General features: G+C 26.9%; 2 protein-coding genes across 2 annotated transcripts in view; one reads left to right on the forward strand and one right to left on the reverse strand.

The window, feature by feature from the left end:
* Positions 1-1,782, forward strand: part of LOC105624174 (chromosome transmission fidelity protein 18 homolog) — a 6,289-nt gene extending 4,507 nt beyond the window's left edge. Inside the window, exons 8-11 of the mRNA XM_012205534.1 lie at positions 69-310; positions 899-1,161; positions 1,239-1,494; positions 1,573-1,782. Of these exons, the coding sequence (XP_012060924.1) occupies positions 69-310; positions 899-1,161; positions 1,239-1,494; positions 1,573-1,782 (971 nt within the window). The remainder of the gene's footprint in view (positions 1-68; positions 311-898; positions 1,162-1,238; positions 1,495-1,572) is intronic.
* Positions 1,783-2,536: 754 nt separating this feature from the next.
* LOC105624179 (alpha-tubulin N-acetyltransferase-like) overlaps positions 2,537-15,346 on the reverse strand; it is a 13,200-nt gene continuing 390 nt past the window's right edge. Inside the window, exons 2-8 of the mRNA XM_012205539.1 lie at positions 11,819-11,968; positions 10,497-10,668; positions 6,988-7,129; positions 6,564-6,666; positions 6,379-6,466; positions 5,771-5,817; positions 2,537-2,828 (exon numbers count right to left, since the gene is read on the reverse strand). Of these exons, the coding sequence (XP_012060929.1) occupies positions 2,537-2,828; positions 5,771-5,817; positions 6,379-6,466; positions 6,564-6,666; positions 6,988-7,129; positions 10,497-10,668; positions 11,819-11,968 (994 nt within the window). The remainder of the gene's footprint in view (positions 2,829-5,770; positions 5,818-6,378; positions 6,467-6,563; positions 6,667-6,987; positions 7,130-10,496; positions 10,669-11,818; positions 11,969-15,346) is intronic.

Genomic DNA, 15,346 nt, shown 5'->3' on the forward strand with positions numbered 1-15,346 from the left:
ATATATATATATATATATATATATATATATATAAATGTTTTTAAATATTTATTTATTTATTTATTTAGGCGAAACGGATAAGTTGATACAAGGAATATTTCATAATTATCCTGAAATCTGTGATAGGAAACTTAATAATGTATCTATGTCTCTGGAATGGTTTCAATTTTATGATTTAATAATATCGCTCGTTTTACACAAGCAGATTTGGTCACTTATGCCCTACACAAATTATGGATTTATTGCATGGCACTTGTATCTTGCACGAACACAGAAAATGAAATTATCATATCCCACCGTTACTAACGAAGTAAGTATTTTACATACATACACAGACGTTAATGTTAAAAAAATATGTTCCAAAATCAATTTTTTATGAAAGTTATATAATTTTTTTTCTATAATAAAGTTCCTCTGTACTTTATTTTGTCCAATTTTGACATGAAATATACAATAAATCTTGTAAACTATTTATTTTTTGGCAACTGTACCTTAATACTTTTATTTATAAAATAATGAAATAAATTAATTAAAAAAAAAGAGAAAACAATAAAACTTACTTTTTTAAAAAATTATGCAATTTGCAATGTGTAATTACATTTTTTTAAACAATGTTTTTTTACAACCGATTCATTCTGTGCATAAAAGAATGAAGGTACAATTACAAAATGATCAAGTGATCAAATGATCATCTAAATTCATACGTTGAAGTATTAACATGTAAGAATCATTGTATATATAATATACATATGTATTTTTATATAAATATTGTAATTCATTTATATAAATTTATATAAATTTTATATAAATATTGTCATTCATTTTTGGTACAATAAATATTGTACAATAATTCTTTGACAAATTTTTTAAATGTTTCATTATCTTTGTCATTTTTTAGATAATTCAAAAGTCGGCGAAGAACACAGGTATTTTAACAGCAATACGAAGAGTATGTGGATATGATGTTTTTACTTTAACTACAGATATCGCTGGTTTTTTGCCGGACATTCTAACGCCCAAATTGCGAACAGTTCCTTCCCATTTATATTCGTCAAAAGAGAAATCTGATCTCGCCAGAATAATAAATGTAATGCTTGAATTTGGTTTATCGTTCGTGCAAGAAAAAAATTTTCAAAGAGGATACATCTATAATTTGGACCCGTATGTTATAATAATAGTTATTCATTAATAATGATGTTTGACATCCTATTTAGAATGGAACATCTTTTTTTTTTTAGTAATATTTTGGAAATTGGTGTTTTTCTTAATTGCAATGCGCATCGAAGTCTTGCATACGCAGTACAACAGATAATCACACAAGAGTTGGAGGTCGAACGTTTAAAGCGTGCAAGTATCTTAACAGGACTTGATGAAGTTAACATGGCAAAACCAGGAAATCCAAAAATTGTAGAAAACTCAGTTCAGAATATATCTTCCAATGTTGTAAATAATACGAAACAGTCCACAAAGGATGCGACATCATTAAAAGAAATAGTAATTTAGAAATAGTAATAGTAGTTTTATGTGTTTTTCTTTTTATTGTCAATCTCTTTATATTTAACAATTTTTCAGGTATACAAAGACTTTTTTGGAAATATCATTACGAGTGGAAATAAAAATGGTCAAAAACAGAATAAAATAATGAATCGTATATCCCCAAAATCACAAGAAAAATATTCTCTGGTGAAAAATATTTTAACAAAACATGGAGTATGGTACAAATATAAAGAAGGTTGCAACAACGCCGTTCGTCGAAATGTATCCATGAAGAAATTTTTATAAATAGATTGACTTGAGTACAAACTGCGAGTACGTCTTTATTCTTATGCTTATGCTGCCAAGAATGTATAGTATTCTTTTTTTTCTTTTTTTCATGTATACATAATATATTTAAAGAATTTTTCACAAAAACTAAACAAGTCCAGAAAATTACATTTTGAAGAAACAACTTCTCATTTTCATTGTATGAATGATATTAAATAATTGTAGAAATAAATTTTTCTCTAGATATATAGTAAGTATAATACAAAATGTTAAACTTTGATTAATATTTGGAGGACATTTTTAAACAAATTAAAAACCTCTGGACTTGTTTAGTTCTTACGGAAATTTTATATTTATTACCTGTTTATCCTATGATATTATTTTAATTTATTTAAAAAAAAGCAGCAATAAAGCAAAATTAAATATTTAACGATTTTTTAATGTGGACATTATGATATTGCTTACTTTTGCGTCAGATTCCATATTTATGATATGCCGCTACAATCTTATAATTAATAAAAAAATTAGAGAAACAGTTCTGCTATATTAATATACAAAAAGAAAATAGAAAAAAGTTATAAATTAAAAATTATTTATCTCAATGCTTCAACTGTGAGTTAGCGACTATTTATTTTTTGCTCTTAGATTTATAATCCTATTCACGTATACAAAGAAAAGGAAGGAAAATCAAATTTAGCATTAACTTTGCATAGTTGAATTGCTTCTAAATTAAAAAAAAAAACGAAGAAAACTGTGTATCAGCCAAATTATTTCACCATAAAGGGGAATGATAAAACTTAAGATCCAAGTGGCCGTGTTGATTAGTGCCAGTAGTCACTTCCTGACTGCACGACGGTGACGGTTTCACATTTTTTTCCGTTTTTTCAGCTTCCAACAGAACAGGGACGAACGACTTGGTTTGATTATCCGGCACAACAGGCGTCGGAACGGTGTTCATCTCGAGACTACGTTGCTTCTGCTCCTCTTCAGAGTAGAGGCTCAAGGAACGCGGCCGCTCCAGTTTCAACGGTGGAGGCGGTGATACATTGCCATTGTTGCTATTGCTGAAAAATTAACTTGCCTATCAAGTCGTGATAGGTGACAGGCAAGCAAGCAATATGCAATCGACAGCAATATACACTCACGTCACATAGTTTTTTCTGTCTTATCAGTCTCAAGTATGCGTAATCGGTCACGAGCGTATTCTCACCAAGGATCTCTTATATACAATATATACAAACTTCATTTCACACATACAATTGTATGCGCAGTTAATAATTAATATAAAACATGCTTCGCTCATGCTGATGAATGTAAAACATTTAAAAAAACCACACAATTTTTTATGCAAACATAATTATAATATTGAAATATAATACCATGTAAGAACATTATAAAACATTGTTTACATTGAAAAAAATTAATTGCGTGAACAGAACAGCGCGACGAAATAGATTTTTATTTTTCTTATTCGAATAAATATCAAGTTTTACAATCATATAATTAATGTAAAAAAGTACATAGTTGACAATCATTACGATTATTTTTGCATCGATAGAATTTATTTTTTCATGATATGTAAATCGATTATTTATTTTGATATTTATAATATATAAATATTAAATAAATAAATATTAAAAAGTTGCGATTGCAAGTTTTATTTCTTAAAATACTTTTATACATTTAGGATTGCATCTTAAAACACTGATGTTCTAGATAGATCATAAATAAAATATTCAATAAAGTTAAAAAAAATTCTTTTACGTGTACAAAAGTTGAAAGATATTCAAATTCCTAATTTTACATCTTTTTAATTAAAAGGAATGTAAATGTGATTGTGTGCAAATTAGCAAATAAAACTTTATTAACTCATATATATATAAAATTACTAATAGTTACAAACATACAAACTTATAAACTACAATTTAATTTTAATACATACAGCGCATCAAATAAATATATATAATGTACATATTCTTATGCTCGTAAATTATAGCTCATAAATTAAGCTGGAATGCGTGCGTGCATGCGTGCGTGTAAACAAACATTTTTGACAGGATGTTGGCGTCTTCTGTTTTACTGATAGAAATAATTTTTGTACTAATTTTTCATAGGATGAAAGATCATATTACTGACATATACATTAAGTATGTAGTTATACTTAATTTTGTGTGTGTGTGTGTGTGTGTGTGTGTGTGTGTGTGTGTGTGTGTGTGTGTATACACACACACACACAACTGATCTATTATGATCTACTATGGTCTTCTTAAAATTTTTTTCATTTCTTCAATTACAAACCTTGTAAATAAAATGAAAAAATTTAAATAACATTCTTTATTTTTTCAATATATATATATATATATATATGTGTATAATAATCAAACTCAACTGTATTTATAATTAATATTGGTAACTTCTATGTATATCTATAAAAGGCGCAATACAATGAGATCTTTTCATATTCTAGTGGAACGATTTTCTAAATAGAGTTCCTAATAGGGCTCTATAAAAGTATAAATAAGATGTATTTTGACAATACAATTTCGTTCAATTTTATGCAAAAATTAATTCAGAGATCTATATGATATTCATATAAAACATTTCTTAATGCAAATTTTGATATCTCTAATAATGAGCTTTAAATAAAGCGAAACTGAAAATTTAATGTTACAAATCTGAAATAAAAAATTCTTAACTAAAACGAAGTTTTATGTGATAATCAGATTTTTAAAATTTTGATTCGCCATATTGAATCCACTATTTGGATTCTAAATTCTGAGGCAAGGAAATCGATTATATCTTAGAATAAAGTTGAAAATTACAAAAATAAATAAAATCACTAGAATATTAATTATTTACAATTTATTATTATTATTATTATCATCTATAATAAATATTTATAATTTATTAATATTATTATTTCATTTCATTGGTCAATATCTAATGAATTTGCTCACTTTTGTAATTTTTATTTCATTTCAAGACACAATCGATCTCCAAAATTAGATTTATCGATCTCAAGAATCCTTTAAAACTGTTTTGCAGTATACAATCAGATATTTTTTTAAATTTGCCATACTAAATCCATTATTTTGAATTTTTTAATCTTAGATCAGAATCGATTTAGCGATCCCAAAAACCTTTAAAGAGTAAGATTTTCTATAAGTTATGCGTTGTTAGAAAGCGCCGGTTTTCAAAAGATTAATATTCAGAGCTCTAGATTACATACGATTTCAACGCTCACCCGCTTCATTCTATCTATAATCATTCCGTTATTCACTGCGAGTACTGAAAATCTATAGTAACATAAATTGTAAATTTTTAGTACTCGTGAATAAAGGAACACAATCTTTATCACTCATCACTTACAGTTACAGAAGAAAAATAGAGCGTAAGCGCTGAAATCGAATGCAATCTTAAATTCAATGGGTATTTTCTTTTTCTAATAGATCACAGCTGAGATCGAGAAATTCGCAATTTATTTCTATTATGTTTATAATCTAATTAATTTAGCAAAATTCAATAATTATTGACATATGACGATTGTTACAACCAATTATTTGAAGCATCTTGAATTATTTCAAATATTTTAGTTATATTGAGCACATATACTCTTAGTAAGATTTTTCAAGCTTTGATGATGATTGTTAAAAAGGAAAAAGTTTGTTTACAGTGCAACAATGCGTAAAAAAATAATAACATATAAGAAATTTCAGAAATTTTCTCTCACAGTTCTGCTAATTTAAAATGCGTTACATTTGCTGAGTATTATTTTATTGTTCTTTACGATTAAAAATTTTAGAGTTTTTTAAAAATTAAATTTTCAAAATGCATAACTATGAGAGAAAGTCTTTCAAAATATCACAACCAAAAGATATTGCACATAATCTCTTTCATGTGTAATATTATTATACATAATAGCCTTCAATTAAATATTAAAGAAAATTATAAGACAAGCAGGCTCAGATTGTATAACTTCAATAACCATTCCGTGAATTTTACTCACCCAGTATGCTCGGCTGATTGACCAAGCATCGCTGTGTTATGGATTATCTAAAAGAAAGCGTCAATATGTAATGATTAGTCATGCCCTACGCTTTGTGTGTTATAAAGTTAAGAGAAATGTGGAAAGCCTAAGAGAAATTGCATGATTAATGTTTTCAAGTATGCAATAATGTTAGATTTGAATAAAGAAGAAAATGTCTGTGTAAATATCGCAAATATGTTTCGTGATAAAAAATTTTTATGCTTGATTTCATTCAATAGCAATTAGAAATAAAAATATTTTCTGCGTAGAGCTATACATATTTTTAGCAATAATTAAAAATTTTAGATTATTTTTTTATATAATTAAAAAATAATGCCTTTATTATATATTCTATATTTAGAGATAAAAGTTTAAGCTTTGCAAAAATCAAAATGCGATGATTTTAATTATATTGCAATTGTGCACACAATTTTTGCTCTCCATTTTCTCCATCTCTTTCTTTTCTTTTCTTTTCTAATACATTACAATTTAATATATATTATGTAATTATTAGTATAATATCAGAACTGATAAATTAAAACATGACTTAAAAGTTTTTCTCGGCTACTTCTCTACGTCGTACTCACATTTGCCATGGAGCAGGGCGGCCGCGCCGCAGCGTATCTACCGAATGAACTGCGCGAAACGGATGCCACGTATGGTACTCCGTTGAGACTGAAAAGCAATATATCATTTTCTTCCATATAACTGTAAACTATTTACGATTCGCATCTGTCGCCTCATAAATCGTAATTCGATTTGACGCACCTACCTAGCACCGTTCCTTCCATTACTGTCATTATTGCCCGATGTACCATCGTCCAAGTTCACTCTTGGAGGTAAACTGTATCTATTGCTCCTTACGTCTCGACTCTCTATAAACGGAAACAAAAGTTTTCTTGAACTCAACCCTTGAAATCTACTTGTAACTTTTACATATATCCAACATTTTTAAATTTTAAATTTTAAAAATTCTTTGAATAATTATACTTTCCCGCAAAAAAAAACGGACCACTGTAAGAGTCAGAAAAAAAATTTACTATTTCTAAATAAATTTACTTTGTTTCAGAGAAACATTTTATTAAAATAATCCTTAGTAAATATTTGAGATATTCAAGAAAATCATTTATTTGCTAACATTAATGTGCCACACTGCGTGCATTGAGAAAATTCATACCAAAGTATTAATTACGTACCATCATCAAAGAATCCTTCAAAGACGACAAATTTATTGTTCTGTGGAATAATCTTCGAGAGTCCGTAGTATTTGCGTAGAAAAGCTAAGAACTTCTCCGATGGTCGATCAATTGCCAATTTCACTGGCCTAATGTTTTCCTCCTATAAATCAAAATACTTTTTTATTGAAAGTAGAATAAAAACAAAGATATTAAAATAAAAATATAAATAAGCGAATAGAAAAAGGATAAAATAAATAGTCTCAAAATAAATATTCGCATTTTATAATTTAAAATAAATTATATGTCATAAAAGAATAAGATATTAATTAATTATCTATTTCTAAGCAAAAAGAAAGACAAATTAAACTTGATTTGATTATACACATCATTTTAATTACTCACGTCGAATATTCTATAAATGCATTATCATGCATTATCATGGAAAATATTTGAAATAAAATTTATATTGTCTGAAGGAACAAATAATTATAAAATCAATGTTCAAAAAAATTGATTTTTTTACAGTTACATAAAATAAAGGTTATAGCCATTTTTTAAAATAGTGTATATTTCTCTTAATTTATTATTAGCATAATTATGTAGCAATAGTATTTTGCGAGACCTTAAAACGTTCAAGTTTCGATTAATTGATACTGAATGTATGTATACACGATCATGAAAGAATGTAGTAGCATAAATGTAATTAACTTTCATAAGTCAGGCTATTGCGTCGCCGGATGCGATTCATGTTTGATGCGAAAAATCAAGTTTCTAATATTAATTATTTCACATAAAAGAAGCATGATAGTAAGAAAAAATACCTATCAGTATACCACTATAAATATAAACCGACGAACCGTGCCGAAACAAACGGGCTGGATGAGTTCAGTCACCTTGCGAGTTACTTTCGAGCGTAACACCCGCTTTCTTCCTTATATATGCGATATAATATAATGACCTTTCGTCACGCATTTATTTTTAAGATCAATCACGTTTTTCACAATATCTCGATTTTTTCGCGAGAAAATCGCGGCGACCACGAAAGAGTTCGTGCATTATAAAATTGCAATCACGCGAGAAATACGAAAGTTCTAAACAACCGTTTACAGCGAACTTATGAGTGAACGTTTCATAAAGGTTTAGTATCGAAGTTGATAAAAACATCGCGTTTCTAATTAGCACATTTTCTTATTTGTGCAATAAAATTATCGTCTTTAATATGTATGCAATGAAATTATCGTTTTTAATACGTATAAGACATTGCGCTATATAATCGCAAAAAATTTTATCAATAGGTATATTATTAAATACTTTGACGGAGAAACTAGAATAAATTTCTATTATGATCAAAAGAAATATTATCTGTCGCATGTATCTCACACATTGATGCTATGTAACATTGGATACGCAAATAATTATGACGTCGTACTTTCGAATGAGTCATAATATAAGAGGTAAGTGAAGAGATATAAACATAAATACTGTAGATACGAGTTTAGTCGAGTTTGAAATTTTATTCCGTGCAGTTGTCAATCAATTCACGTTATTTATAGTGACATCCTAATAAATGTTATAAGCACGGTTGAGTATAATGATACATACACTCACTTTGTGACTGTGCGCGTTTCATCTTAATTTTCATTATAGTAACTAATTATTTCGACTTACAAGTAAAAACAATGAAATTATTAATTTGATTTTAAATCTTGTTTAGATATCATAAAATATATATTAATATACATATATAGGTACTACATACAAAATTAATATTTCAATAAACGCCCTTGTAAAATCTTGATGATTTTTTTAAGGTTCTTCATGCAATAAAGATATAAAATTTTCTTAAATTTTTTTATTAGATTAAAAAAATTTAGATTAAAAAAATAAAAAATATTTAAAAAATATGAATTATTCTTGGGAAAAAATATTTTATATATAATTATATATATAATTTTATATAATTATATGTAAATGGACATATTTTATATATAATTATACATAATTATATCTATTTATATATAATTTTATATAATTATATATAAAATATTTTTTTCCAGGTTTTCATAAATTCTTAACAATGGAGACAAAAGTTGGTCTTACATAACAACCGAAAAATATATCATTTATAGTAAGTTATTAAATTTATATCTACTTATTATACGAATCTTATGTATAAAGAAATATGGTATTCTAGACAAATTGAGCACAAAAATAAAGAATGTTCGTCTTCTTTCGTTACAGTTCTCTGCACTTGTCCTCACATGACACCGATTTCAGGGTTTTGAGTCTTCGAGCGGAACGAAAAACAGTTTGCAGAATTCTTCATTTTTCTCATCTTTATATTATACGTGTATATACTATACTTTTTTTTACTTTAAAAATTATTTCTTGTTATAAACTTTGTTTTAAAAACAATTATTTATATTAATTTTTGCGAGTTACTGCTGTTATTAATTCGCTTATTAATTCGCGTAAATGCATTTGTCATGCATTTTTTTAAATAATATAAATTTCCAAATTATATTACTTAAATCTATATTTTTTGCTACAAAACTTAATAAAAAAATTATTAAAAAATATTTTGCAATACATTTAGTAGTACACACAAATGTTATATTTATTTTTTATCAATTTCTATTTAAATGTATTGAAATCTTTAACAAATGTAGTAAAATCATAATATTAATTATTTATAAAAGTTTAAAATAATTTTACTACGTTTGTAAAAGATTACAATTATATTATCGTTATTATTATTAATATTAATTAATACCATTTATTAGCCAAATAAATGTTACCGGTCTGTTACATAAATATTATTCATTTTTCTCTATGTAGCTACGATTGTAACGGTTAAACTTCTGTTTCGCACAATCTTAACGATTTAAGTATCTACCGTGCAGGAAGTAATTATGCCTTCTACTGGCGCATCAAAGATTTGTCTTCGAGCGGGGAAGTTCGAGTATTGTATAGCGGAAACTCTCTCTTCACGTGAGAATAATTCGTTTCTCATAATTTCATTAACATACAATTATCGAAAGAGAATACTATATACAATTAAATCGGCTACCTTCGATAAACATCTTAGAAACGATAATAATAACAATATTTTATTGTATAATTTTGCGTAATAAAACAATTAATTACAACATGACAATATAAAGGTAAGAAATAAATAATAATCTCTTACAATAATTAAATTTTGAATTACTTTTTCTGCATTTAGTTATTCATTAACACTTATTTTCGTGAAATATCATTCAGACTTGTATCAGAGGAATTTTTTGTTCTCTAGATAATCTTAAGGACAAAATTACAAATGTATATTTTACTAATTTTAATTTCTTTTTATTAATCTATTTTATTTTATTAGTTGCGATTATTATAGTACTTATTGATCAGAGTTAATTAATTATATGTTATTTTAAACCTGTCCATAGGTGATTCTTTATCGAAGGTAACCTTAATTCTTTATCGAAGGTAAGATTAAATATAATTTAAGATTTGAAAATGAGCGCTGAACTTACAGATAACATGTGCTGATAGAGAATATTGCCCAAACCCATACGTTGTCGCGACTCGTGCACATAGAAATCCAAGATACATCTCGCCTGCAGCTGATAATGCTCACCCATTTCATCAAACAGGAACAAATTTTTCGATCCCGTTTTCAGTAATCCCACCACACTACCGAATCCACTGCAAAATCAAGAGATTTTATTATGCGAATGAATTACAGTTTCCTACGAAACGACTTTGAAAAATACTATGTCATGTCGCATCGTTACGTATATCGTAATAATTGTCAAGTAATGCGTAATATCTGCGTATGGTCTGATGCATATCTTATATACTCCAGCAGAAGTCGACAAAATGCTGAAATTGGGCACGTTCGCCCACGAATGCTCGCGAGTGCCCGGCTGTGTGTATATTGCATGTCAACAACTCAGGAGCGTATTCTATTTTTATATCTTGGAATAAAATTTTGCATTTCATATACTACAAACATAGTGTACATATAAACAGTATAATCTCAAGTCTGGAATATTTTCAAAAACTTTTAGAATCAATCTCTAAAGAATAAACTCTCACTCTTAAAGAATGAAAATTGAGCCATTCTTTTTCAAAACTGGCACAAGTTTTACTTTTAAGAATAAGATTCCACGCCAAAGAATTTAGAGAGTAACGATAATAGTGTAAATATAAAAGATTCTTAATACTTTTAGATCTACAGGAATAATCTTAGATAAGATAAACAAATGTTAAATTGAGAAAACTTCCATACAATTGCAAAATAATATTCTGTTCATAAATGCGCAAAATACAAAACTGTACATAAACAATACATAAACAAATTATATTAGTATAACGATTATATTAGTATATCGTTATACTAATATAATTCGTCATGTCTATCTTTTCACTTTATTTGTATCTTAGCCGACCTAGCTATTGTCCATTTGAGCGTTTGCGAACAGTATCTACTTGCCAATATTTTCAGCTAAAAAATGTCCATTTTAATATTATTTTAGCATCATTCCATATCTCTTTAAAATTCGCGGATTTAAGCTATTTCAATTTATCGAAAGTGGCTACAAGAAGTGTCAATAATAAAAACCATTATATTTTTGTATGATTTTGAATATTAATCGTCAGAAATCTTTTTAAAAATTTGAGAAGACTTTTTTTTAAGAATTTATTAGTTAGATCAATTATGTATTGTAGAAATATAGAAATTTGAATACAATGTTGTCTATAACACAAACAATAGTACAAATTTCAAGAGTAAATAATTATTTATTAACAAATATTATATTTCAAGTAAATCTAAATGAAGAGGAAAACTTACTTGTTCCCTTCATTATCTACTAGCAAATAAACCATGTGATCTGTGTCTCGAAGTTTAAGGGCACTAGTAATTGGCTTGTTGAGTCCTTGAGCTCTTGCTGATGCCTCACCCATATCGTCCAATATTCTGCTCAATAATCTTTGACATTCGCTAAAAAAAAAATGATACTTATCAGATATATCTACGTTTATATTTGCAAATAAATCGAATACATTTGCATACAATTTTAATTTGCAATTAATAGATTTAGCTAGATATGTTGATACAAGGCGCTTTATATAATTTGTACATAAATTTTTTAATATTTTGTATTTATCTCTATTTTTATAATATGATTAATTAAGAAAATGTAATCCAATACAGTTAGAAAAAAATTTCTGAAAGCATCCTAAACATAATTACGGAAAAGGTAATATAAGAATTGAAAATAAGTGAAGAATTTTTGATTTAAAAAATTTTAATGTAAAATATCAAATTGTTGCAGATATCTCTTAAATTAGATGTAAATTAGAAGTAACATCTCGATCAAGCATTCCTATTTTTCAACGCTACAATTACAATCGAATATAATGATACATAGCGATTACACGTTGAAATAGTACGAAACAGTCATGTTCTTCTTTTTGTCTTCATATTTTATGCTACTAACATCAATTTCATAAAACTATGCTAATTAATTCTCCGATGTTCTTGTATCAAGGGCAAAACATTTTTAAAAACTAGCGGAAAATAGCTATAGTATGAATAAAGGAAAAGAAAGGGATGAGAGGAGAAAAGGGGAAAGAGAAAGAGAGAAAGGAGAGAAAGAGAGTATAGAAAAAAGTAAAAAGTATAATTATTAGAAGAAAATATTAATTCAGATAAATTTTTATGTCAATTAATTCTTTTTGCATTAGATAGCGAATAATAAAAAAACTTTTATACATAATCATTTTCAATTAATACTAACAATATATAAAGCTGGAGCAATCATCTGAATAATAATCTGAATAATAATAAAATATATTATTTTAAATAGAAAGATATTGATTTGTTACGACATAAGATGAAAAAGCTTCTTATGCTTTCTATAATCAATATTAAATATTGTAGCGCAGCATGCAATATTTAATTTCATATTCGATTAGATTACATAAAATTATACGTTAGAAAATTATATAGATGCAATTATTTGCGCCATTGTAATAAGAAAAATTCCTCGTGTAACACATTATTCAGTTACAGCGATGACCTGATTCATGTTTTGGACGCGCGCCAATCCATTTTGGCGATAAAGATCAGGTTAATTTATTCTATCGATATTATATCTTCTCTTATGGTCATTATATGCTATTGGCGTGAAGTATGATGGATTGTACGATGAAAAAAATAAGTAATCACCGAATGTGAAAAGTTGCATTGCGAAATCTACAGCTCTTAAAGACATGAAATTTCACGGAAATATCTTACATAAGACGCTTGCTTAACTTTGACAATAGATTATTTAATTTTACAGTACTGCATTTTTTAGCTTTTAACAAATTTTATAGAAGAATCGAAAATGCTTCCTTGTATCACTTATATCACTTAGAAGAAATATTACTGTAGAATTTTAATTATTGAAAAAAAATATTTTTCTTCACAACAAGTATTTGACATATTCTTACAAAAGTGCATATTTACGTTTATAGCTCAACTTGTGTAATTAACAAAATTATGCAATCTCAAGATTATTTTCGGTACAAACATATAAATAAAAAGGAAATATGAAAAAATAAATCTTCGAGCTTCTGTTATATTATATTGCGATATTGCTAAAATGTAAATGTTACTGCAATATTAGAACATAAATTACAATGTTACTGCAATATTGCTACAATGATCTACAAGTACTGTATGATAGGTTAATATCGGAATAATAATTTTGCAGCGCGTGTCATTGCATCAACTGCTTCTGTCCTCAAGGAGGACAGGTATTTAACTGGAGAACAGGTAACCTAGGTTTTCTGTATACCTACAATAAATACTGAAGGACAAATCTTTCACGGTGAGAAACCACGATACTTCTCTTTTCGTCATAGACTTCCGCGAACGTCGCGAGTCACTGCCCAAGAATTCGATAGAAGCTATTGCAAGTGAACCGAGTTCCTTGAACCGAGAATCTACGATCATACAAAATCATCTGTCCGACTTTACTGTTCGAAAAAACTCATTTACTTCACAATTCGTTAACTTTCTTATGGCAGAAAGCTCGGAGAAAGAAGAGTATCCCACCGTCTGTCATAACGAATATGGATTGAATAAATGGAATGTGGAATCTTATCTAGACTTTATCGTGGAAATTGCTTATATAACATCGTAATCTAAATCTTAATTATATAGGAATGATATATAAAATTACATTACTCTCTGCAGCTTCTAAGTATTCCGTATTGACTCAATTAGCTATAATGCAATAGCAGATTTGAACACGTTAGTAACATTCCTTCAGCAATTAGATAATGTGATGTAGTCTCGTTATTGATGTCTTATCATTTATCGAAAAAATATGAAACATTAGAAAAGCGAATTGATGGAACATCTTGTTTAAAGTGATTACGCTTAAATCATATTTAATTGTTTAATATATTGTTATTATTTACGAATAAGAAAAAATATCGAGCATGAAATAAATAAGTCTTCTCAAATATTGCAGTGCATATTCGCTCAAAATAAATTATGGATCTGGAATTCATAACAAGATTTATAATTGTGCATGCATGTATACCAGACAGCACACAATATTTATAAAATATTCACAAAATATGTATAAATATTTATAAGATTTATTTTAAATATTTTGTAAATATTTTTATGATCTTAGATTATACAGATCATAAACATTTATTATAAATATTATGAAATATTTATTGTAAATGTTATAATAAGTGCTACGAAAATACTTAATGAGACATCATAATCCAAATAAAAAATACTTATTAAAAATATTTATTTATAATATATTTATCATAAATATTATATAATAATAAACATAAATATTATAAACATAAAATGTTTAGTCTATATTTTAATAATATTTCGAATAAAGCTTTATATAAAATATGTATGAAATATCTATATAACATTTCAAAAAATGAATATTAATAAATATTTATCATAAATATTCTATGCTGTCTGAATATGAATATGGGTGTGCGCGCGCATGTGTGCACATCACATATATACATACATATCGCTTGTTTAAAAATGACATAAGTCAAACATGTAATTTATGAGTTATTACCATGAATGAGTTAAGTAACTTAACTTATTCGTAAAAAAAAATCGACAAAATCGTGCAATTAAAAAAAGGTTTTTAAAAAAAGGTAAACTTATCAAGAGAATGATTTTTAAAGGTTGTAAAATAAAATAACGAAAATGATAGTTGATATTAAGAATATTTCTTTGCTGATATTATTTTATTAGTCAATAACTTTCTGTCATTTAAAAAATACTTTTTCATTTTCTGGAAAAGCTTAACTTTTTTAATTATGTCGCTTTTGAAGCCTA

Source organism: Atta cephalotes (assembly GCF_000143395.1).
Source record: "Atta cephalotes unplaced genomic scaffold scaffold00074, whole genome shotgun sequence".
NCBI lineage: Eukaryota > Metazoa > Arthropoda > Insecta > Hymenoptera > Formicidae > Atta > Atta cephalotes.